Source organism: Fistularia commersonii, chromosome 7, assembly GCF_037954325.1.
Source record: "Fistularia commersonii isolate RoL2024-O1a breed Wild chromosome 7, RoL_Fcom_v1.0, whole genome shotgun sequence".
NCBI classification, from domain to species: domain Eukaryota; kingdom Metazoa; phylum Chordata; class Actinopteri; order Syngnathiformes; family Fistulariidae; genus Fistularia; species Fistularia commersonii.
Genome location: NC_141290.1, coordinates 6,902,697 through 6,927,469, shown reverse-complemented (window position 1 = coordinate 6,927,469; position 24,773 = coordinate 6,902,697). Strand labels below are relative to the sequence as shown.

General features: G+C 45.4%; 4 protein-coding genes across 6 annotated transcripts; 1 reads left to right on the top strand and 3 right to left on the bottom strand.

Annotated features, from left to right (window-relative positions):
• Positions 1-375: 375 nt before the first annotated feature.
• Positions 376-3,984, top strand: dcun1d5 (DCN1, defective in cullin neddylation 1, domain containing 5 (S. cerevisiae)). 3 transcript variants are annotated; one of them, XM_086149427.1, is made up of 10 exons: positions 382-451; positions 1,464-1,519; positions 1,673-1,715; positions 1,792-1,892; positions 2,070-2,235; positions 2,452-2,543; positions 2,615-2,723; positions 3,174-3,278; positions 3,365-3,467; positions 3,559-3,984. In XM_086149427.1, the coding sequence occupies exons 3-10, from the start codon at positions 1,689-1,691 to the stop codon at positions 3,612-3,614; spliced, it is 759 nt and encodes a 252-aa protein (XP_086005553.1). In that variant the 5' UTR covers positions 382-451; positions 1,464-1,519; positions 1,673-1,688; the 3' UTR covers positions 3,615-3,984. The 3 variants fall into 3 exon arrangements, with proteins under 3 accessions (XP_086005552.1, XP_086005551.1, XP_086005553.1); XM_086149426.1 differs by lacking the exon at positions 1,464-1,519 and having other exon boundaries at positions 376-451; XM_086149425.1 differs by having other exon boundaries at positions 376-451; positions 1,464-1,715.
• A 659-nt stretch (positions 3,985-4,643) lies between these two features.
• On the bottom strand, positions 4,644-5,821 carry LOC147232543 (prolactin-like). The gene is made up of 5 exons (XM_086148797.1): positions 5,671-5,821; positions 5,428-5,606; positions 5,251-5,352; positions 4,969-5,160; positions 4,644-4,844 (listed from the first exon to the last, which is right to left on the bottom strand). The coding sequence occupies exons 1-5, from the start codon at positions 5,678-5,680 to the stop codon at positions 4,644-4,646; spliced, it is 684 nt and encodes a 227-aa protein (XP_086004923.1). The 5' UTR covers positions 5,681-5,821.
• Positions 5,822-6,465: 644 nt separating this feature from the next.
• Positions 6,466-7,565, bottom strand: szl (sizzled). The gene is made up of 4 exons (XM_086148932.1): positions 7,285-7,565; positions 7,036-7,202; positions 6,868-6,960; positions 6,466-6,785 (listed from the first exon to the last, which is right to left on the bottom strand). Exons 1-4 carry the CDS (start codon positions 7,563-7,565, stop codon positions 6,466-6,468), a joined length of 861 nt encoding a protein of 286 aa, XP_086005058.1.
• Positions 7,566-10,457: 2,892 nt separating this feature from the next.
• Positions 10,458-22,480, bottom strand: mov10l1 (Mov10 like RNA helicase 1). The gene is made up of 26 exons (XM_086149423.1): positions 22,357-22,480; positions 22,092-22,285; positions 20,529-20,688; positions 20,305-20,417; positions 19,841-20,028; positions 19,618-19,758; positions 19,097-19,399; positions 18,696-18,893; positions 18,220-18,334; positions 17,810-17,987; positions 17,660-17,730; positions 17,481-17,572; positions 17,323-17,378; positions 16,439-16,533; positions 16,284-16,356; positions 16,041-16,222; positions 15,796-15,942; positions 15,533-15,654; positions 15,343-15,442; positions 15,062-15,208; positions 13,145-13,318; positions 12,879-13,028; positions 12,644-12,751; positions 10,922-11,062; positions 10,745-10,842; positions 10,458-10,565 (listed from the first exon to the last, which is right to left on the bottom strand). The coding sequence occupies exons 1-26, from the start codon at positions 22,445-22,447 to the stop codon at positions 10,550-10,552; spliced, it is 3,453 nt and encodes a 1,150-aa protein (XP_086005549.1). The 5' UTR covers positions 22,448-22,480; the 3' UTR covers positions 10,458-10,549.
• Positions 22,481-24,773: the final 2,293 nt, after the last annotated feature.

The window sequence follows — 24,773 nt, the reverse complement described above, 5'->3', positions numbered from 1 at the left end:
AAAAAAAATTAACAGGCGAAAACTATAGAGTGTCTTAAGGTCTTAAGTAACAAGTGAAGATAAGTGGTGCACAAGAGTATGAAAAAATATTGTACATGTAGCTGTGATGAAATATTGCACAGTTATGAACACATATACAGATAAATTATTACAATTTACAGTAAGTGGGTGAGATTTTTTTTAAGATTTTAAGATTTAAGAAGTATTAAATGACATGATGAACTGTATCTTCCAAGGCATTGATGCTCTTTTGGAAAGTGTGGATTTACAGCTTTGTTTTGTAAACAAGAAGCAGGAAGGGTGAGAGTGGCTGCATTCTGCGCCCGGCCGCTAGGGGGCAGCACTGAGCGGCGCACTGGCAAATTAGCTTTAAACGCGGAAGAAGAAGGAGAACCCGTGGATGTTGTTAGTGCCGGTACAAGGGGTTTCACTTTTCTCCTTAACAGAAAAAGTAAGTTTTTTTTTTGTCTGTTTGTTTGTTTTACAATCACCGAACGATATATTTTAAAATATCCCAATAAGGAATTGAACCGGTTGTCAGCTTAACATGGACTTGATAGATTTTTATATACGTTTAATGTTAGCATTGTAGCGGACGTCCGTTAGCTAGCTAACAAAAGAAGTTGAACATTGAGACTTGAGGGAGCGCTTATGTCTAAAACCTATAGTTTGTGTTTTTAAGGGAACGATTAAAAGTACGACATTTCATGGACACACTGGCCCTGGTCGCTGTTCTTAAAATGAACGGTTTAAATCCAGTCTCTCGTGCCGCTAGCATCAACGGAAGTGTCAGTCATCACACAGAGGAGGCAAACGCTTAGCAGCTATAAACTGATAGCCACGATTTCAACGTCTGTCCCAAAAATGCTAACTTGTGGAAAAAGAATAATAATTGGTTATTTACTGATGGCCAGGGTGGTGCTGCATATCAGTAAGCAACCGTAAGTCGTGATGCTTGATGACAGATTCTTCCATGCAAGAGACCGACCGAGTCCAGTTGTTTATCACCGAGTCATTAAACTGATCTGATTTTTACTAAACTCACTGCATATCATTGTAAAGCTCATTTTTGCAGCAATAATTGCAAAGCGTTTGGAATCTCCATTTCACAGCGACCTGCTGCTCTTCACAGTCAGTCCAAATCCATTTTGACTGACAGTGATGTTTAAAAATAATCAAACCAGCAAGCCCATTCAAATACAGTGAATTTTGGAAGCCAGAAATTGCATCACACACGTACCTGACACTTTATTTGGCTTTTAATGCTCATTATTTGTAGGGATTTTTCATAATACGTAGCATACCTAGTTGGGTGATATTAACAGGGAAACAAACAAATTCAGGTTTTCACAGCCACCCGTTTGTTTGCCGGGACAGAACAGTAGCTGTAAAAAAAATCAGTAAGATAGAAAAGGGTAATTCATGTTCTCTTCCACTTAGAGTCTTGTTTGTGTTGTTCTTAGGCGGTATCCCCGTGACCTGGCTGAACTTTCCTACAGCAGAAGCACTGGATAAGTCTGTCAGTTGTGTTCGTCTCCCTTTTAACAAGGGCGATAATACGTTTGAGCTTTGCAGTCCTGTCCAATCCCACATCTCCGAGTGGATTAAGGTTCATAGGAAACTTCACATTATTTATGTGCTTCTCTCTTTTTTTTTTTTCTTTTTTTTGTAGCGTTTCTTTGATTTGAATGCACCAGTCAAGCCACAGAACAAAGGTAAGACATGCGTACGTCTGTTGGATTACTGTTTCTTTTGCTCTACTCACACGTCTACTGATGTTCCTGCGCGTAGCCCGGCCAGCGAGAACCTGACACGCAGTTAGTGATGCCTGTGAAGAAGAGGAAGAAGCTCTGTGATCCAGATGATCATCCGATCAAATGTAAAATCACGAGGTAAAGGAACATCCCTTACTTTCAAAAATAGTATTCCACATCACCTTAGCCCGCAGAACATGTTGATATTGCAGATGGTAAACAACATGACTGTGAGGCACTTAGCTCGCTGCATTCCAAAACACTGAACTGTTATACCGGGACTGAAGTCGGGTTGACCCGTATGTTTTGGCGCAGTTTCGCACGACCCCAGATCCGCAGCGCACGACCCATCTGCCCCGAGAAGCCCTTCTCTAGCAAGAAATGCCTGGCCTGGTTCCACGAGTATGCCGGTCCGGACGAAGTAGTCGGCCCCGAGGCCATGGAGAAGTTCTGCGAGGACATCGGCGTCGAGCCGGAGAATGTGAGTCTTTCCTGACACCGCTCTGTGAAAGGTACAGTCAAAGGAAGCTCTGACTCCGCTGAAGATTGGATTTATGCAGGGAGGAGGGGGGTCACTGGGAAAAAGGTGTCAGAACCTGGGGCCCCCGGCTGTGTTGGCACCCGTGCCAGTTTATATCATTTTATAATTAGTGTCATTTCTCATGTGCTCTTAATGGGGTACCATTGTGTCTTGCAGATAGTCATGTTAGTGTTAGCCTGGCGTTTGGAAGCGGCGAATATGGGGTTCTTCACGAAGGAAGAGTGGCTCAGTGGAATGACGTTATTACAGTAAGAAAGCCCGTCTTCGAGCCTCTCTGAGGTTGACCGTCGACCTGTAACTTGTGCGTGTCTCCCACCAGGTGCGACTGCACAGAGAGGTTGCAGAGCAAGCTAGAGTATCTGCGCGGCGAGCTCAACGACGCCCTCCTCTTCAAAAACATCTACAGATACGCTTTCGATTTTGCCAGGGTGAGTTCGTGGTTGTGTGTGTGTGTGTGTGTGTGTGTGTGGGGGGGGTCTGTTTCCAACACCCACACTTTAACTGTATTCAGGTACATCTAGTTTTCATTGTTGCCCAGTTTTTGTGTAAGAAACCTCCTGCCCGCTGCGGTCATTCCGGGGCACTAGCGCCCTCTGGTGGTCACGGAGAGAATTGCACAACTATGGATTATCACCTCTGTCCACATTAAGAGAAACACAATCGGATCGAATTGTTGCTATAGCAACAAGGAGTTTGCGCGAGCTCCTCAAACCTGAACCGGTCGTGACCGGTCCGGTTTTGTAAATGTGTGCACTCATGCGGCAACCAATCGTGTTTGAAAAGGTGACTTTGGACACGTTCTGGTTGTACGGCAGCCTTGCATGGCTCTGTACCCCCCCAACAATCAGCTGGCTCCTGTGTTTCTTCTCCCCGGTCAGGATAAAGACCAGCGGAGTTTGGACATGGACACGGCTAAATCCATGCTGGCCCTGTTACTGGGGAGAACGTGGCCGCTCTTCCCCGTCTTCCATCAGTTCCTGGAGGTGAGAGCCGTCTCCTCTCACAACGTGCACGTCTGCAAATGACTTGGCGGCTCAAACTCCCCCCTACATGCTCTGTCCTCCTACAGCAGTCCAAATATAAAGGAATGAACAAGGACCAGTGGTACAACGTCCTGGAATTCAGCAGGACCATCAACACAGACCTTAGCAATTACGACGAAGACGGCGCTTGTGAGTGTCCGGACGCTTTTCTCGTGATAAAAATGCAACTCCAAATAACAATTAATGCACACATGCACTTATCAATTGCTTCCATGCGCAGGGCCAGTGCTCCTGGACGAGTTTGTGGAGTGGCAGAAGGCGTGGCGAGCTTCATAGCCAACGGCGGAGAGGAGAGGGACGAACAGAACACACAGCAGGGCATACCTGTGTCGCTTCCGAGGGTAAAAGGGAAAATGGTCAACAAACACACACACACACACACAATGCAGCCTGCAGCTGGATACCAACACAAGCCTCGTGGACAGAGACCCTATATGCGTCAACCAAAGGTCCGGAGGCCTCCTTTCATGAGCACACTGTCTGTGGAGTCCGCTTGGAGACAAGAGGACGCCATGTTGGGGATAATTATCTTTAAGACAAAAAAAAAACTGAGACTTGTGAAAGTTTTGTTTCATTAATTATTTTCCCTTGTTCCGAGTCTTGTTTATAAATGTTTTCGCTATAATAAAAGAAAAGGATATTAAAAGTTTGACCCAAGCGCTTTGGCTGGAAAGGTCCAAAAAGGCTACCGGATACGAATTTGCTGCGTGTAACGTGGAAGGCTTACGACTCGCCGCCAATTTTAATTTTAACGCACTCGTCTACTTTTATGGCGTGGCGGGGGGTGGGAGGGGGCTGAAACATGAAACCGCTTTCATGTCACAGGCAAGACCATGATGTCACGGGGGGGGGGGTCATGGCTAATGGGATGTAAAGATAATGATAATGGAAAGACGACCTCTGGATGCACACTGATCTAAAGAGTGTGTGTGTGTGTGTGTGTGTGTGTGTGTGTGTGTGTGTGTGTGCGCGTCAGCTCCAGTAGGCAATTTCTTGGTGATTGCACTGACGAGTATTTCCAGGAAGTAGCCCCGCCCCTCACATGTAACAGCATCCTCACGCCAGTTTGCCTAAATTCATGATCTAATCTACTTGATATATACATACACACACACTCAAATACATTTTTAAAATGCAGCTGTTTTTCCAGATGAGGCCCTTTTTCTGTGTTACTACATGCGTGTAGTTCAGCCAACACTTCATTAAAGACATGACAAGTAACATTTATTGATTTATTCGACCCAGAACATTAGAAAACAACTGCAGTTATAAATACCTCTCTTTTTTTGACTGTTTTTTGAGTGACTAGCACTCCAGGCCCGGGAGCGCCGTGCACTGCAGGACACGCAGGTAGTTTCGGACTTTGCTGGAGTCGCGGCGGAAGCAGTAAAGGAGGTTGTTGTGGTTCACAGAGCCCGGGTCCCCCTCCCGGTAGAAGGCAAAGGCCGGGGAGGGGTGGGCGCTCTCGGGGGAGCCCGGTGACCCCGAGACTCCCGGGAGCTTCATCTGAGGAGGACACGAGAACATCAGTGAAAGCACCATTGGGCCGGGTCGAGCCTTTGCTGCATTTTCTGTGCTGAGCGTGAACTCGAATATACCTCGTTTCCATTCGGTATCCACCCGATCTCACCTTTTCTGCCATCTTCACCACTCCGGCCCTTAGCTCCCTGAGCATGTCGCTCATCTCCGCCGCCTTGGAAGAGGTACGGCGGTGGCGGTGGACGTCTGAGCTCTGGTCCTTGGCGAGGCTTCGTTGCAGCTGCGAGAGGGGGTCTCCCCACGCTTCCAGCAGCCTCAGGATGACCCCGGTCAGCTCTTCCGGCTGGGCATGGAAGAATCAGGAGTTCACAAGTCGCACAAGAGAATCCGTTCTGGAAACAATTTGGGGAGCCGTCCTTTAACAAGAACTCACTCCTAGAATCTGTGCGTTGTTCTTGTCACCAGGGGTCACTATGTCATACGTGTGGCACTTCCAGTTCCCCCCGAGACTCCGTGCGGGAAGGAAGCGCTTCTCCTGCTTGAAAGCAGTCACACCCGATTATACGTTGTCATGTTTAGGGGACGGCAAAGAACCGACGCCGGGACTCACGTATTCAGAGAGCAGGTCGTTGGACATGCCGTGCATCCTGGATGACTGCTGGACCACACGCTGGAAAATGTCCGGCAGCGATAGGCTGTGGCACCCGACCGGACTGTAGGTGCAGAGCTGGCTGGCGTTCGAGGTCACGGAGGGCGCCAGGAACGCCAGCGTCAAGACGGCAAACCAAACTGCAACAAAAAAACAAGTCAATTATCACTCAATAAATTCACTCAATAAGTTGGAGATTCTTACCTTTTCTCATGGTTCCTTTCCCGTGGAGCAGCAGCAGAAGTGACTCTCAACCCGATGCAAGGGACTAACTCGAGCACCGATGACCACATTCAGATAGCAAGAGAGAGAGAGAGAAGAAAAAAAAAAAAAGCATGATATCGGTCTTTGCCAATCACAGGACTGTCATCATTTGCTTTGTCAGGCGGAACAGCTTCCGCACTAAACCGGCTGCAGGGAACGTCTATTATTGTAGGTGAACGATGCACAACACTCTGGGGGGGATGTCAATTGCAGCACATAATAAAATCTTATTTAAGTGACTTGAAGTTAAAATGCAGATTTAGATTCAGTTGACAGCTGCTGCTGTGGAAAAAAAAAGAAACTTAGAAGTGTAAAAGAATTTGGCCGCACCGGAGTCTGATTCTAACTGCACCTTGGTGTGAAATCCAGATGTAAACAGGAGTTTGGAACCTTTTCCCAAAAATGTTTTTGCCAATTAAAATGACCCATTTTGATTGGCAGCGCATTATTCTCTCCCCGTGGAGATATGAGGTACTGCAGGGGTGTTAAAGGCCGTTCACATTTGCTGGTGGTCATACAGTGGGAGGTAAAAAGCTGCTCGAAAATATATTACACTGAACAAAATATGTATTGTTTTATTTTTAGAAAACATCAAATAGATAAATACATGGATATGCTTATGGAAAATAAAATCTACACTTCATTTACAAGTATGTACAGATTTGAGTGCATTCTATTACAGGGTGCTTTTGGAGCTGAGTTCCCTTTCAAAATCCTCCCGTGACATCCGGCACTTTACAAAACTCCGCACCGGTGGTGCTTCCACTTGCGGGTGGCCGCGGCGATGTTGGCGTCCTTCCTGTGCCAGGGGAAGAGGTGCGTGAGCGCGAGGGTGCCGTCGGGCTGCACGGATCCAGTCAGCACGTAGAGCTGGGCCCGGCCCGGCCTCACGAAGCCGTTAGCACAGCGGCGGTTGATGAGGAGCCACTGCTGGAGGAGGTGCTTGGTGTCGTACGGCAGCAGAGGTCCTTGGCGGATGAACTCCACGCGGCCGTCCACCTCAAACTCGGGCTCTCCCATCGGATGGCGGCGGCGGTGGAGTTTGGCGGCCACGGCTGCGGCGGAGACAAAAACAGTGAGCGTCGCAGGTCGGGCGCGGGAGACGAAAAAGCAATAAAAGGCTTTCGGGGATCGTACCGAAGTCGTGGTGGCAGAAAGCGTCCAGGACCGTCTTCATGGCAGGGGATTCTTCCACGGAGGGGCAGCTCTGACAGGCAGGTCTGGGTAAATCTGGGATCGAAAATCAGACGTTACACAACCGAATGTTGTGACGCGGTGATCGGGGGATTATTTATTTTCTTCTACCTTTGGCAAAGTGGCTGAATTTGGCGTGATGTGTCAGGCACACGTCCTCCTCGGCAGGGAAGCGGTCGCAGTCCAGCGCTTCGGGCCAGGGGTGACCCTGGCAGGCGAGCACCGGGGCACAGCTTTCCCTCACGGCCACGCACAGGCTGCGGCACGGTTGGATGAACCTGGAGGGGGAGGAACGCTCGAAATGTTTAAAACAAGAGAAGGGGAAGATTTTAGAAGGCGTAAAGGCGGGAATCTCCTTACGTGTCGAGGCAGACGGGAGCGATGAGGGAGCAGAGGAAAGCTTGAGCCTGGGGGTGGCACCCCGTTTGCAGAAGAGGCCTCCAGTCCTCGGAGCGTGGCACCACCTCGCCCTCCAGGTTGCTGTGGCCCAGGAAGTTGGGCAGGCGCATCTCGGAGTAGCCCACGTCTTTGCACACCTTCATCTGGTTGGGGATGGTAACGCAGCGTGTGGACTGGCCCATGTCGAACGCCGTCAGGGGACGGGCCAGAGCCAGGAGGGCCAGGACCAGGGGCACAGACATAGCGGGAGCTCTAGGAGTTCGAAGTAGGCGAGGCGGAGGAGCTTTTAACCCGGGTGAAGTCAGAACCCGACTGGCTTTACAGCGACGGCCGCCTCCTTTATATAGAGAGAGGACGGCAGCCCCGTCAGTCTGCCAGTCTGTTATCAACTACCTATCAAAGACGCAGAGACGAGGTGTTTGGAGACAACGGCTTTTTTTGTGATGACTGCAGACAGCAGGAGGAGGAGGGGGGGACAATGGGCAATCTCAGGAGGAGTAAGGTTCAGGAGACTGCAAGACAAATGTAACAGTCTGCAAAAACACAGCCGCCAGAAGCCTTGAGATTCTTTCATCGACCGCGCCTGTCAGTCCACTTTTTTAAAAAATTTGGAAATAAAGGCAAAAAGTGCCTTTGCCTGATAAAGGAGTCACAGGGCGTCCTAGACCCCGATGTCATCTCCACTGTACAGCAGAAATCATAATCCCGTGAAGTTTAAAAAAAAGAGAAAAAAAAAAACTTAAAATAAATAAGACTGCCGTCTTGTTTGTGAGCACTGGAAGAAATTGGTGAAGGTGACATAGGTCATTACGGGAATTTTATTTTTTATATTACGATTTAATTTTTGTCACTTTTCTGTATTTATGTTTACCCTTACATTTCCCTACAGCCTAGTCCTATTTTTGATTTGTGTGCGACTTTAGTGTGTTTTAGTTAGGAATGTGACTCGGCCTGACAGTTCTAAGCTGTCCAACGTAACTCGAGGCCCACCTGCATTTTGAAGGCTGCTGCCGAGATGAGGAAAAACAAGCAGCCTCTCCGGAGCTCCTTCAAACACAACAGAGCGATGGGTATTCAGGTTAAAACGCGTAAACACGAGGAAGACGGCAAAGATCTTGTCCCGAGATGCAGACACGAGTCTCCCCCCTCATGTCTCACACTCAGGACCTCCTGATCCCACAATGGGACCCTGCTAGAGGAGCATCGAGATCTGTTTGGATGCTGTCTGTCTCCAAATTTAGATGTGTATCTAGGTGTGACACCTGGGGGGCTTTACCTCCTGAATTGGCGTGTGTGTGTGTGTGTGTGTGCGGGTGAGTGTTACTGCGTTCTGAGAAAATTGAATCCTAACCATCGGCTCACTCGCCCCCTCTCGGCCATTCGTCGGCTCCCGCCCCGCCCCTTTTACAGCCTGTTTGGGGGGGGCGCTGGTTCCAGTCTGGGTAGACGAGGGCGGCCCGTAGGAGAGGGGGGCTTAACTGGGCAATTAGAGTCACGGACCAATTTGGGAGAACAAAAGGCTCACGTACTTAACAAGCTGGCCCCTGCCGGCAGCACGGCAGGGGGCTCTTGTGGGGCCTAATGGCCGCCCTGTAGACACCGTGTCTGTGTGCCCCGGCTAACGGGTCGGCGGCAAATCCATGAGCACCTGTCTTTCAAAGAGACAAGAAGAAAGAGTGAAAAAAAAAAAAAAAAAAAGAAAAAAAAACCTGAAACGCTCAAATCTGAAAGCCTGACTGACGCCACTGGGGGAAAATTGAAGATATGATAGTGTGGAGGCCAAGATGGACACCCGGAATGACTCGTCAGTAAATACATTAAAACATCGGCCTACAAATTTAATTCCTTCTCTGACAATGTTTCCCATTGCAATCAATGTAAACTCCATTGATCTGTTCTCCAGACCCAAAACATCCTGCTCTCTATTGAGACTTGGGTTTTTGTGGCAAAAATACAGAAAGGATTTAAAGATAACCTTAATTATTGCTGTGTTTCTACTTTTTCTTCTTGCCAGCACTCAGCACTTCCTTAGCTAAATCAGCAAAAGTAAAGCCTTCTCACACAGACACTCACTGACACTAACTCCGGCTACTGTCAAAAAGTACCTTTTCTACTTTTTATAATATTTGAGACCTTTCCTTCATTAACGTAGCCATCCCTTTAGCCACATCAACCATCTTGTACAGATGGTTGACTTCGTTGTATTGTAGTCCTTGGCCCTGAAACTATCTGCCCTCACCTTTGCTACTATTTCCTTCTTAAAAACCAACCGTAATTCTAAACTTCTGAACACCACTAGCACTCTTAACTTTTTGGGAGCCATATTGAAGGCCAGCTTACTGAAAAAAAGCATTAACAGTAACAAATTAATGAATGATGTAAACAACGTGAAGCAGCACGCACGACTGCTGCCACGCCCGTGAGTTTGCTTGCTTGTGTGTTGGTGCAGCGAAGCAGCTCCATTAAAAATGTGATCGGAAACTCTTTCCGCGGGCAGATTTGTTGGCGATTATGAGCGTTGGTAAGCCCAGGTTCTACTGTCGGGCGTCGGGACGGCATCAGTATGCAGATGCTGCGAGTTACAATCATGCAAATTCTGTTTGGCCTTACGTTCCAGTACAGTGGTCTCCAAAGAACACCTGAGACACATCAAAAGACAGAGGTGGGCTCGGGGAGAAGGGGGGGGGGGATCTTGCAGCACTCAGATAAAAGCTGTCTCGTCCCAACATATAAGACACTCATTAACTTAACAGATTGACCCCCCCCTCCCCTCCTGTCTCACCGGGCTCCAGCGGGGCTGACAGTCCCCGTGCAGACCGTCAGTCACACTCAATTGTCACATCCGGTCTCCAAGCCGCGTGGGCAGACAATCGCCCCCGGAAGGCACGTCTGAGCTTCTAGCAAAAAGAAAGCAGGGGCACTTGGATTTAGGACATCTGTGTTGCGCTGCTTTCGCGGGCCGACCCGTTGGAGGCCACTGATATGACGCAATCGCAAAAAAACAAACAAAAAAAAGCCCATCTACTCATAACTCGCCACTTTACAGAGATGACACGCTCGGCCATGCGCAAGATTGTCAACTGCACACAGGAAGAGGAAGAGAGCACGGTGAACACAAGCATCGTCTTTATTTCGGCGTTTCTCAGAAAACACGACTCCCCCTCAATGGGTAACGGGGATAAATATGGCTCAATTTGCAGACGGCTCAACTACGTGTAGAAGGCCTTTACTGCGCCGCGGCTCTGTGGACGATAAAACAAAATACTAAAGCTAGAAGTGTCAAAAAGAGACATAGATACTGCATTTACTAATATTGCAGACTGATTTTGCAAAAAGCTGCACGTTGGAAAAATAAACGGATTATTTGCCGCACGGAAAATAATGGAGAGCTAATTATCAAGGGTCTACATGAGTGACATACGCAGGGGGCGGGGGGTCTTTGAGGGAGGGAGGGAGGTCGCAGCCCAGATACGCCCCGTTGATGAAGCAGTACTGCAGCAGCGCCGTGAAGCACGGGTCCTGCAGGGAACACACACACAAGTCCCGCGTGTTTACAAATGAACAAGCGGCGAAACAACCGCCGTTATTTGTGCCTCACCTGTATCAGAACGTGGGGGTTTCCGACCACCAACAGCATGGCTTTGGACCGGGTGATGGCCACGTTGAAGCGTTTGGGGTTCGCCAGGAAGCCCAGCGCACTCTGCCAGCCGTCACACGGAATGGACTCATTGGAGCGCACCTATTTCAAGAGACAACTGACAGTCAATTCCAGTCAATCGGCGGCAGGACAGGGCTGTGCTTAGCTTGGCTGGGAGTGAGAGGACTTGAAAACACAAATCTGCTTGAACCATACATAAATAGAAATACGTCTTATGAGAGCACATTGCCGACTTAGCGCCTGGAAGCTGCGAGGTCACTTTTTCAGTTGTGTTCAAAAATGTAAGCAAAGCCCAAAAAGTAGTTTTTCATTTCCACTGCACATTACAGGGGGTTCCCTGCCTATGTCAGAATTCCGGTCCTGCGGCACGCAACATAACGGGATTTTCACTGTTAGTCAGAACTCACACACTATACAAGAGAACCTATGCTAACACAGAGGCAAAATAAGAATTTAGGACAAACACTTCAGAAAAAATAAGACTTCAATTCCTTTCAAAAAAAAAAAAAAAAAAAAAAAAGCGAATGTCATGCAGTCCAACATGGTATACAACGGGTGAACGTAAACAGAGCATGTACAACTTCGCGTGACCATGTTTTCATCCACTCCATGCACCAATTAATTTCTGCGCCAAATTAGCTTTTTGGCCCAAATGCCATGTTATGGAATGATGGAACAAGACTTAATACATTTCTGGGAGATAACCACGAAACACCGTAGGCCGAGGAGGTCGTAAACAGAGGATATTCTAAATGAAAACATGGGGAAAGATGTATCCGTTTTTTAAATGACAAGACTTTTGGCCTGTGAAAACACAATAGCAGTATCTGCATTTTGCTTTAGAAACTCAAATATTTACTGTTAAGCATTCCTGTGAACCACTGAGCCAAAATTGAGCTGTAGAACCAGGGTTTCAGAGAACTGCTTCACATCTGTCTTGCATGGAGTGGACAGAATTCTGGCACCAGGATGATTCAATTGCATTTTTTGGTTTTTCCTCAGAAACAGTGTTTTCAATGTCCCGGGCATTTCCTCTTCAGCATAAGGCACTATGACCTCATCAAGTATTTTGATATAAAACATCATCCATGATTATCGGATACCATTAATAGACCTGAGAAGAACAATCTTATGGTTTTCAGTCCACTAAACATTTCTCTTCAGGGCTCTTGAGGCTTGGATGGTCCTGAACTAGATTACAGCAGTTCTCAGAAACGGTGGATACACAGCTAAATATTACTTATCCGAAAGATTGAAAGATTTTAGTTTGCCAAGAAAAATGCAGACACTACAATTTTTTGAACAGCCCAATGTTCTTTAATGTAAATAAATGTAGATATATTTATCTTTTTCAGAACATCATGTCCGGTGCTCCTGATGCAGGGAAATAAAACTATTAAGCATTTTGAGCTTTTTTGAACACAGATATTTTCAGCCCAGTCAACCGACAACATACTTTAGGATAGAAGATTGCAAAACAAACATATTTGAGGTTCAGAGAAGCGTCTGTGTCCGCAGATGTTAAATGGCCCGACTGCATTTCAGACATAAAAACACACTGAGCTGCCTGACTATGAACTAAGTAGCTGAACTGAATGTCTTTTAGAAATCCACCACCTTCTGCTGTGATTCTATCAAACACCGCTCTCAAACGTGGCTTACTGTGGAAATGATGATGACCAGGAACTCTTGACCCTGGAACTCCTCCACAGAGCCCACCTTGATGTCAGACAGGCCCACCTTTGCCAGCAGGACACGGATCTTCTCGCACTACATGGTAATAATAGAAGACGGCGTGGTTACGGTTTGCACAGATGAAATGAACAATTTAACAGGTCACAAATAAAAGGCAGCAAAGATGTAAAAAAGGAGACTAGATAGCAGCTTGCGGCCTTACTTGTTTCTTGTATGGGGCTATGATGCCAATGTCAGATGTACTGACGGGGCGGTAGAGCTTCTTGGCCAGCTGGCAGCAGTAGAGCATGACCTGCACAGCCTCCCCTGGGTTGAACCACGATGGGTTGCTGGCTTCCCTCATCTCCGTGCCCTGCAGGAGAGGAGAATTACTGGAAGGAAAGGCGGAGGCGAAAGCAAAACCAACCATTTGTCCGTAGTTTCATGACGTGAATGCACGCCTAGTTTTTTTTTCTGTGTGCTGCTCACCCTGACCCCGTGGAAGAGGAGAGGAAACCCTTTCTTGGGCAGGTGTTTCCACTGGCAGAGAGCATCCACCGTGGCCCTTGAGGCTTTGAAACACAGCTCGTCCTGGTAGAAGAGCTTGGACGGCAACGTGAGCAGGGCCTCATGGGAGCGATAGTTGTAGATCAGCTTAGTCACCTGGAGTATCGGAAGGAAAAACAATGTAATAACTAATACAGTGTAAAGTTGTCGTGCTGCTTCGTGACAAACGCATTTAGCAGCTTAGCTTTTTGTCAGCACAGTGCTTTTAATCCACCCTTGGAGAAATAAGGTGAGAGCCTATGTAAAATACACGTTAAGATGTGGTAATCACCCCCCTTGCCCCTCCAAAGCGCACACACACACACGCACACACGCACACACGTGTGTTTGCATTAAGCTAGGGGGAGTCTACCATATGAAAGATATAGGTTAACTGTTTTTTGTTTGCCAATTCTAAGGTTGATTTTGTTTTGGAAAAGCTCCTTTCTTTGCCTCTTCTATGTATTTGTCTTTCTGTTCAGGATCTCCATGGTATCAAAACAACTAAAAACTGAATTCAAATAGTGAACTTTTTCTTCCAATTTGCAACCTATTACCCTTAACGTACCATAATTTCCGGACTATTGAGCGCACAATCAATAAACACATACACACGTATATATACACACATACATATATAGGCCACACTTGTCTGTAAGCTGCAGGTGTCAACAATGTAACCCCAGATATTTACACAGACAGATGTTACAGAAATTTTTTTTTAAACTTAATTAAATACTACCAGTAACATCCACAAATACATACCGGAAATGCTTTTTTCTGAACAGTGCCAGTAACACAGCAATGAGAAAGATTAATAATAAACAGGGAAAAGTCCATCCATCCATTTTCTATCCCCACTTTGTCCCACTCCAGCTGATCCTGTCTTCGTCTTCGTCTTGCACACTAAATCCATTAAAGTCGTCTAATGAACAGCCTCAGAATTTCATGGTACCAGTAATTTCATTGCATTGGTCCAATGTGACTCGGCTAAATGTTTTGGCAGCATGAAGCTCAGTAGCACCCCCCCTCCCAAAAAAATCCATATATTAGCTACATCATTTGTTTAAGCTGCATTGTTCAAAGGATGTGAAAGCAGCGGTTTATAGTCCATGTACATGTACATGTACTTCATATCGTTTGTGGTTTCCAAACATCGTAATTGTTTAACCCTCATATTATGTTAAGGGTCAATTTGACCCATTTCACCCATTGACCCTTAACATAATGAGGGTTAAACAATTACGATGTTTGGAAACCACAAACGATATGAAGTAAAAGTGTCAGAGGAAATAAAATTAAATTCCTTTGAATGACCTTAGACCACACAGTGTTGGACAACACACATTTAATATGCTGAAGGGAAGGAAGTTCTTAGTTAGAGGATTGCACACCCTGATGATTATACCTTATTTGAGTTACTGTGCAGGTTTGGGGAAATGTATGTAAAAGCAAATCTACAAAAAATGACAACACTGAAAAGGGCCATAGAGACCATGATCTGGTTAAACTCAAAATAGCAGAGCTAGAAATCACATATTTGCAAATAAAATAAATGCACTGTTTGCAGTGAGAGGAGGAAGATAGAATTTAAGAGAACTAAATTCCAAAATGCCATGTGTGAGAACATCTTACACATGAATTTAAGCGAAGTAAAAACACATTAAATAAAAGTATACTTCTGCCTACTCCACTTTGAGCATGAAAAGAGAATGAAATGTACATGGAACAAAAGTCAAAAGTGAATTTTTGCTAGAGGATTTTTAGAAATAAAAAGAAAAATCAAAACGTCTACCTATGCAAGATAGTTTACACGGGATATTCCCTTTGGAAAGAGTGTGAGATTTGTTATGCACCAACCAGCTTAGGGTCGTATCCCGCGTCCTGCTTGGCATAAAGGGGATTTGCCATCAACCTCTCCAATAAAGAGACACCCAGGCCAAAGGCAGCGGCAACCTTGGACTTCACCACAGGTCCCAGCTGACAGGGATCTCCAGCCAAAACGATCTAGATGGGTGGGGGATTTAACTGATAGGGGTCTTTGTTTTGAATCATAAGGCAGGAGCTCGATTCAAACAGAGACCATAGACATGTACGGAGTTAAAAAAAAAAAAAGAATCTGTGTTTGAGACATGTCTGACCTGTCCATCTCTCTCTGACGCCAAGCTAATTGGGATCAGGGACTCGGGCTCCGTTGCCTGGCCTGCCTCATCGAGGAACACGTGAGTGAAATGGCCCACCCTGAGAAAACGATGATTGCGGCAGCAATTGAGGGGCTGAAAAACATCACTCAACGTCTTCCTTCATCCCCGCTCTCGTCTAACAACTCACTGCAGCCCTATATTGTAGAACATGCCGGCGCTGGAACAGGTACTGACGACAACCCGATGATAAGAGGCGTTATGGATATCTTCGCCTGCCCTTGAATACTGCCTCAGCACCTCTGGGATGCACTACAGAGGAAAAACACCCCGAGTTACAACAGGAATTTTAAATGAGCACATGCCCATATTGAGGCTCATTTATTATTAAAACCCCGCGCAGGCCCTAATGAGCGCACCACACAGGCGAATCATTCATTTGATCATTCTTACCTCCTCCTGTCTGCACGAGGCGTTGATGCGGACCAGGCTCCCAGGCTGCAGGAAGCCACTGCCGTGTAGACGGAGGCAGAGGAGGTCAGCGGCACTGTTTGAAGGGGTGCAAACAAGTACCCGACTACCGGGGAGAAAGTGGTGCACCTATGGTTGGAGAAAATTCATGAGTCGTAGGCATGCAAAAGCCTCTGACATGCGTTTATCCACTTATTACTGTTAAAAATTATACAGGCTTGGGGAACCTGCAGTATGGTCTCAACAAGGGTGATGGTCTTTCCTGTGCCTGGGGGTCCAAATAGCACATAGGGAATGGGCCGAGACTCCCCTGCCAGAATTCTCTTCACTGCCTCTCTCTGAGGGGGGTTGAGGTCAGGGTTGAAGAAGTGGCCCGGTCTGAGGAGGGGTCTGGATGGCAAGCTGCCATCTAAGTGGAAATTAACAGTTACATGTGTTTGGGGTACGTGCTGCCTGTGTGTGTCAGGTACCTTTGGTTTGCGTACCCTTGGACTTCACATCAGCTACAATGCTTGAGGCCTTTTCTTTTTCCTGTGCTGGAGTCTGTTGGTAATGAACAATAACCACTGACAAGTCAAGCAAAGGACCCCCCCCCCACACACACACACACACACACACAAAAAACCTGTTTGTCCTCCTCGGATTTATTTGGATCGAGTTCATCAAACCAGGTTCCGGTCCACTGGGGGGGTTGAGTGGTCAATCTCGAGGGGAAAAGAACTGCACCAAAATGTGACAGTTAAATTCAACCATGACTGCTTTGCACAGCAGTCATAAAAAAAATGAAAATCATTTAACAGAAACAGCAGGCTGACAAAGCTGACCAAGATGCTTTATGAGCAATATGCTCCCTATTGGAGAAGATGACTTAAGCAAATACAACAATTCTATGTAAAACATCCCTGGAGGCAAACTGCACTTGTCTGTCTCAGTGTGGGGAACATGGCTGAAAACAAAACAGTGCCACCTGCAGTCAGTATATATTTGTGTCCAGTGAGGAGTCTTTAAATGCAGTAATATCTTGACTTGGGAATTGCTTGTATATCAAATTGATTTTCCCTCGTCCGTCGACGTTCCTGCTGTCCACTGCACCAAATCTCTGCAAATGTCTCCTGCCTTCTCAGACGATGCTCTCGCTCACCGGATCTCACGACAACTTCTCCATCTCGTCATGGAGGAGTCCACGATATGCACGCCTTGCTTGCTTTTTTCCATGATTTTCTGAGCAACCTAGTTGCGGCCGGCGCAATCAACTGTTTTTAAATGTCACTTCACAGACCATGGCGGCCACGTCTGTGTCAAACGCTCATCCCACTCGCTCCTAACTCAGAATTGAGAAATGACAGTATACCCCTAACGCAATTGCTAAAGGGTGTTATTTTAATTGTATCCAACTATTTCCACGCAATATGGATCAAAGACCTTTTCAATTTAACTTTCTTTTGTAGCAGTCCAAGACGTCTGTGTCTTTGAGCACCACTGTATAACACACACACACACACAACTTACTCTCCGCAAACTGTTTTGTCTGGTTAAGTGCATGGTGGAGACGCCTCATGGTCAACCTGGACAAGGACGGGAACATAATAGCCAGTTGTAGAGATGCAGGAATGGAAGAAAAGGGCGCGTACCAGCAAAATACAAGGACTGACTGTGCTGTCTGTCACCTGTTGAAAGAGAACTTGATGTCGAGCGGCTCTCCCAGGTAGCTGCGCTGAAACTCCGAGTTCACTCTCAAACTCACATCCTCGTCCTTGATCTGAGTCAGTGATGAAATGTACATCAATAGAGGATATTTTTCTGGCTCTATCAAACAGGGACTTGACAGGATCACACATGTCATTACCTCTGTGACATAACTAACATACTCCATTACCACACCAGCACTTTGTGGCCTCGTTAGTGTTATCCTGTCACCTGTAGAGGAGGCACCAAAGGCGAGATGCTTTATGTGCCGGATGAAGAAAGAGTGCTTTTCAAAAATGCAACTACCCACCTATGCTGAGGCTGGGTCTACCTTCGGCCAGGCCAGTGACTTCCAGGTGCAGGCAGTCAGCGTCTTTCCTGAGAAGTGCGCCGCAGATGGAGAACTCCTCCAGTTCCCTCACTGCGTTCAGTTCCTCCAGCCAGAGGAGGGCTGAGAAGCGCGAGTGTGAGTTTGACGGCGACAGCACCTAAACACTCAGCAGTGGAGGGACATGTGACACTTCAATGACCAAGATGTTTTTCCCAGGCAAATAATTTGGGGCAAGACCTATCCTTTGTAGCCAATCTTGTGGTCATATGCCCTTATATATAAAAAATTTCACTATGAATGTTCACTAGCAAATGGAGAAACAAAGTTAACCTCACCCATGAGCTGTTGTAAGTGTGCAGTTACAGAAAGCTTATCAAAGGATCTCTTACCTCTCCAAGGCTAGGTTGGACTACCAGCACATCACATTGCCCTGCCATACTGTCTCTGAGCGCCTGGGGGACTGAGTATGAGGGTACAAAGCTGGGCAGACGCCGCTTAGTAAACCTAAGAGAGGGAGAGCAATGGTGGCATCCGTAAAGCTGAAATAGGACCTATGCAGAGTCTGATTTCACATTGTACTATCCTCAAGAAATAAACAGAAATCGTACACAACCATCTAAAAACAGTTTAGCCATTAACTGCAAAGACAACGGAAGGCAGGCGTGTAATGTCCTGTTTCTAATCAAAGAAATACAACAAATGAGACGAGGCATATTAAAATATAGTATACCGGTAACCACATCAAAGCTGCGTTTAAACACATGACTGTTATGTGACTATACAGGTCAAAGATCGATCTGGTGCAGCAAAAATTAGGAAACAAAAAAAAACGAGTTTAGCATCACAATCAATTTTTTTTCGACACCTCAGAGCATGTTTGGGAGCGGCGATGGTGATAACATGACAAGGAGCCCTGGAGATGGGCTGGGAGAGAGCAGGACTGTACGGTGTAGAGGGCTGAAGCAGGTTCTCCTCTTCACTGCCAACTGTAACTTCCAAGCGCCTCCCAATGGCGAACGAGGAGAAGTGCAGCAGCAGCAGCTCAGCACAGCTCCCCATGATTCTGAGCAAAACCCCAAGGACTGAATTAAACTGCACAAGAAAAACATCAGCAAGAGCCTCACAGTCCCCTGACAAATAAATATTTGTCACAGAACAATCTCCACATAAGGCCCAAAGAGTACATTCTATTTTTCCCTCCATCACTATAACACTGTTTATTTTCCCCTTTTACTTCTGTGGCGACACAAGTTGAACAAAACTTACTTTGCTTGACAGGCAATTGCAATAGACAGCCTCTTTCCTGGTTGAATGGTCACATCCATTTCTTCCCTTCGCAGACCTGGAGCAGCTGTCTCTCTTAGCACGTTCGCCTTTTCTCGAGCTTCAGCATCATTGGATTGGTCTCCTGAAGGCTTGAGAGCAGATCCAGACACTAAACTTTTCTCTGGGAGTCGCTGCCGATTCAGAGGTGTGGACTCTTTAGCAGGGGTGAGTGAAAACTGCTCCTCTGTGTCCCAACCGGCAAATTCACAACACTTCAGCGTGTGAGTCTCGGAACCTTTATTCCTGTTTAGACAGTGCAACAAGGTTCACATGAATTCATATCACTGAACTTGTAATGGTGCAAACACCTTGTACTCAGAAGTCACAAAAAGCTCAAATCAAACCAAATGACCAATATTTTTCAGGCTTTGCCAAGCCTAAGAGCTTAATTTCCTTAACCCCCATTTTGCATTTATTTAAGTGTGAATATGAACACTGCCTAGCAATCGTCAGGCACTCACTGGATCCACAGGACCAGTGCACGTTTCTCGCCAATCATCAAATCCCCAAAATGGCCGTAGTCGGACACATCCAGCCCTCCTTTGTTTTCCAAGATGGTTTTGAGTTCAGCCTCGGCGGGCAGTATGGCAGGTAACTTCACGCTGCAGCAGAAAGAAGTATAATCTTTGTCTCCATTATAACCTTTCGCTCTGACAACATATGAAATAATAGGCTGGTCACTACCACTGCAGGCAGGGTGCCATGCACAGGGCCCTCCAGCTGTACATGGACTGACTGCTTTCCACCATTACCAGGTTAACCAGATGGCCTGGCAAGGGCCGGTAATGGGCAGGGAGCAACAGCGAGTCCAGGCTGAAGAATACACGGTCTGCTACGACGCCCATGTTACCATGCACACTGGTCACACACACCTGTAGACAGGGTTATTGTTCAGCAGCCATGGGCAAATCAGAGAATTAACTGCAAATGGAGGGGTTGCACTGTGGGAGTAAAATTAAAAAAAATTGTACTAGCAACACATAAGCAGAACTACCATCATGTTCAAAAAAACAAAAACAAGCGTTTTTTTTTGTAATGGACGAGTCTATTCGCTTGTGCCCACAACTTGACACCCATTTTCATAGATTTAAACTTGATATTACATTTTCACACATGTAATTAGAGCGACTCTGACAGATGATAGTTACCTTATCTAGGCGGGAATAGCGTAACGGGGCAACTTGTTGTGCCTGGGTGGTCCACTTGTTGGGGTTGACAAAATATGTTACTTGGACCCAGTCTCCCTTCATTGGCAAAAAGCCTTTATAAAAACACCAAACTTGTCAACAGTCAGGGTGTCAATATTAGCCTTCAGACTACTAATAACTGTCAAGAGTTTGTCCTATGTACTTGTGGATATTAAGTTAAGTACCTTCTAAAAGACTTGAACATGGGAAGAAAGTTGTTTGGTTAATGTAGCCACCATCTCCATGAAATGACGTCACTGTGCCGATAAGAGGCTGTAGCTGCATTCTGCCATTTTCTTGGGAGGTTCCTCCATCATCCTCCCAGTTATTAGAGCTCTTCTCCACCTAAATGTCAAATGGCAGAGAGTGCAACGTGGGCAAACGTTCCTATTAAAGTGATATGTCTTGATTTGAGTTTGCTTCCTGGAATTGGGAATTAACAGCTTTTAATAATGGTGAGAAGTAATCCACAAAAATCTGTTGACACATAACACAGCCCTAAGCAGCTTGCCTTTTGTTTTTCTTTTTTTAAAACCTCCGCAAAGGAGGTTGTGTTTTCATTATTGTCCATCTGCCAGAATACACAAAGAACTACCACAGTGACATTTATGGAACTTGTTGGCGGGGTGAAACTTAGTGCAAAGGAGAAAAAAAAAAACCACTGTTACAATTTAAGTTCATTTTGTTTAAAGTGAACTGAAGAGGCCTCTTGGATGAGAGTAAAGTCCAGGTTTTTACAAGGTTCAGTATTGTCAGATGATTATCATCCAATAGTTAAGGCATTTCTATAGTCTAAAAACAAAGAAAAAAAAAAAAAAGTTTTGATTTACAGAAACACCCACACTTCACCAGCAACTATCAGGCTCATCCTCACTGCCAATCATATCAGTGGCCCCCCGAATCATTTTTGTTTGCACAGCTGCAATGGCACCGCAACAAACTTAATAAGTGAACATGAGTTTGGACATGGATAAACAAAAGTATTTCTAGAAAACAGTCTAGCAGTTCAGACACCGGTGAGGAAACAAAGCAAGCCTGAACAGTAGCTTTATCGCTCAGCCTGGGAATTAAACCTATGTTTAAGAGAGGGCTTCAACTTGAAGTTCCCCTTCTGCTGCTGAGGCAGTTCTGTGTGCTGAATGTAGTCCCCATGCTTTTATTTTGGAAATCACATTTGGAAGCAGTTGTCGTGCAAATATGTGTAATTGGCCAGCTGGGTCTGTGACTATGAAAATAGAAGTTGTTTCATTAAATGGCGGTCAACTCAGCTCGTTTTATGGACTCAGGTTCACTTGAGTCAGTGATGTCCCCGCCAAAAAAAAAAAACCATGGAGATAGGGCTATGCTACTCCTTGTGGAATGGTATAGCCCTAAAGTAGCCCCTAAGTATTTTTTTCTGTTATAATATTTCTGACAATAAATATCATGCATTTTTCATATTTACCAGTACTACTGATAACAATCATCATGCCAGATGCCTTAAATATCTCAGTCACATAAACACCAGCGTATCTAACCATGTTTACTGTACTAACATGACTTCGATACAGAGCCAGGAGTGAACCGAATCATCTGAGTCCGCAAACGAACCATCCGACTCTCCCCTCCCGATTCAGTGCGAAGATTCGAACAATTAACCCGGGTGATTCAGGAACCGAACAGCTCTGGTTTCATTCAGACGACCGACAGGGTGTTTATTCTTTAGGAATCAAGCCGTCACACTTAATGTCCCGTCGCACATTTCTCACCCTCAGAGCTTTCCAGCCGGCGTTGATTCCATCCCGAAGTGCGACGCAGTTCACCCGGTCCCCTTCCCTGAGCTGCATCCCGCCCAGCACGTCCTCGCCGGTGAAGTACACTGTATCGTCGATCAGGCCGTAATCATGGCACAGCTGGGTGACCACGCTCCCCTGCAGGTGGCGAACGCCCTTCGAATGGGTTTCTAAAATAACAAAAAGCGTTTAAAACCCGGTTTTAACCACGTCGCAGCGATGATGTCTGCGTTACCTTGACCGCCAGGGAGGACTTCCTCATCGTCCACCTTCACGGTCCTCCACAGCGGAGAAACGAGTTTAGACAGCACCCGCCACACGACGGTTAGCATCGGAGACCCAGTCAGGTGTCTTAATAAGCTAGCAGCTAGCGAGACCCAAGAGGGAAAATAAATGTTGAAAAGCTATACGGTCGTTTTACAGTGTATAACAAATGTTAAACTAATATAATAAATTTACTTTTTTTTAAATTAAACGAGGTCACCAACTGGTCAACCCACTGAGCTGCTTAGCGTTCTAGCTAGCAATTAGCTAGTTACATAAGTAGCCTAGCATCGATATGAAGCTCCTTATTTTTACACCAAAATAAAGGAAGAGGCTCCAAAAGTCAAACTACCGCTCTCATCGAACGTTAATTTTCACCGAAAGCCTGTAACTTTTTTGTCTTCTCTTCAGCCGACCCGTAGGAGCCCTCTGCGGTGCCCATACCTGCACAGGTCGGGGTATTCCCGGAGCCGCTCGGCCGACATTAAACTCAAGGAGCTTGGAAGGGGCGTGGCTTGGACCGCGGCATTTTAGCCCGACTGAAATCCCAATCTCAGGATTAAGCCTGACTTGACGTCTGGAGGATTAAATTTGAGTTAAAGATTCGTTTTTAAATAATTTAAACATCGAAATTATCCGCAGGTTTATTTCCTCTCATTGGCTGGATTCCATCCAGGGAATCATACTCAAAATATTATTAATGCCCCTGCCATCAATATATTTTAATAGAAATATTGCAGGGTTAGTTTAAATTGAATTGAAATAATTCGCTATTTTAACCAAACTTTATAGAAGTGTAAGTTACCTGTATATATTTCTATTTAATATTTATATTATAATTTTACATTCTTCAAGACACCATGGTTATCATTTTATTTTTACTACCCATGTTACACCTGTTATTTCCAGGCATTTCTCTTATTTGTTTTTTTCCGTTGTATACATTGCAAAAAGTGCTTGTTTATTTGCACATGTATCCTTTATTTACATCCTTTCAATTCTTATTATTTGCACATTTTTCTACCCTGTAATGCTGCTGCAACAATTGAACTTCCCCTTTGTGGAAGTCTATCTAATCTTGTCTTATACTTTTATACCGCTACTAGTGAGGTTGCAATGGTTTTGCTTCGACCTCAGTTTCAACAACTCTTGAATGCAGACTAAATGTGGACCCAAAATGAGAATATTTTTAAAAACTTGATTGTATGCATGCTTATATTAGCAAAGAGTTAACTATCCAATTTTAATTGCATTTTATTCAATTTTCCTTGGTAGAACACATGTTTAAATTGTAATGGTGAGAGACTAATTTGAAGGAAATTGGCTTTTGAGAAGTAAATCAAACGTCTTCCCTCCCACAAAAAGCCAGAGCCTGATTTCAACCCTGCATTCAAAATCACCAACAACCATCAGGTAAAGAATGTTATTACCCACAGATATATCACAAAAGTCAGAATAAACAGCTACAAGTGCTGTAAGATACAAACACAAATAGAGAAAGAAGCCCCAATCTGTGAAAATAGAAATGTAGATATAAAAGAATCAGCCATCGGCCTTTTCCTCAGAGTTATAAGAACTGATAAAACCTAAGAAAACGGCGTTGTGATTTCTGCTGCCGGACTGTTGCATTGATTTACTGCTATTTACCAAAGGATCTCCACGTAGCCAGCTTCGACCCCCGCGCTATCAAGATCGCCCACTAAGCTTTTGTGATTTATATGAGCTATTTATACAGTTCCCATGTGTTCTGCCAGGGGGAACAGTACTGAATACTGTATGTCTAACTCAAGTCAAATATTTTCCTTGTCCCTAAAGGGCATAATTAGATACTTAGGTAGAATTTATGTGAGTCAAATGCATTTGGAACTCCAGTGTAATATATACTAAAAGTACAGCTTGCTTTGAATAAAGCATGCTATTGAAGTAGGAGACACATTTTGAAGGCAATATGTTGATGGAAATCAATTCCCTCTCCGTATTTTCAAATTAAATTTGCTAACATGAGATCTTAATGAAGGGCTGGTTTTTAGAGAGCGAGTTGTGCGTCAGAGTACACCGCTGTACATTGAGTGTAGAGAAAGAACAGTTCATCTACTTTCACAATCATTAGATTAAAAGTAAAAATTATTTAATGTCTTGTAATGAAGGCTTGTAGTTTGTGTTACCCTAGGCTGCTATAGGTTTACTCTGCAGAGGGACATCCCATGGTGCACTTCTCATCCATGCACATTAATAACCTCGTATCTTCTCCCAAGTTTCTCCTCAGGCGTCCACCGTTATTTCTTTTATGAATATTAAAGTATTTATTGTATCGTATCAGCTAATAGCATGCATTAGTGGTAATAGATCATTTGTGCCTGTCCCCTCTGTCTCTTTTTACTGGTCGAGGCAGAA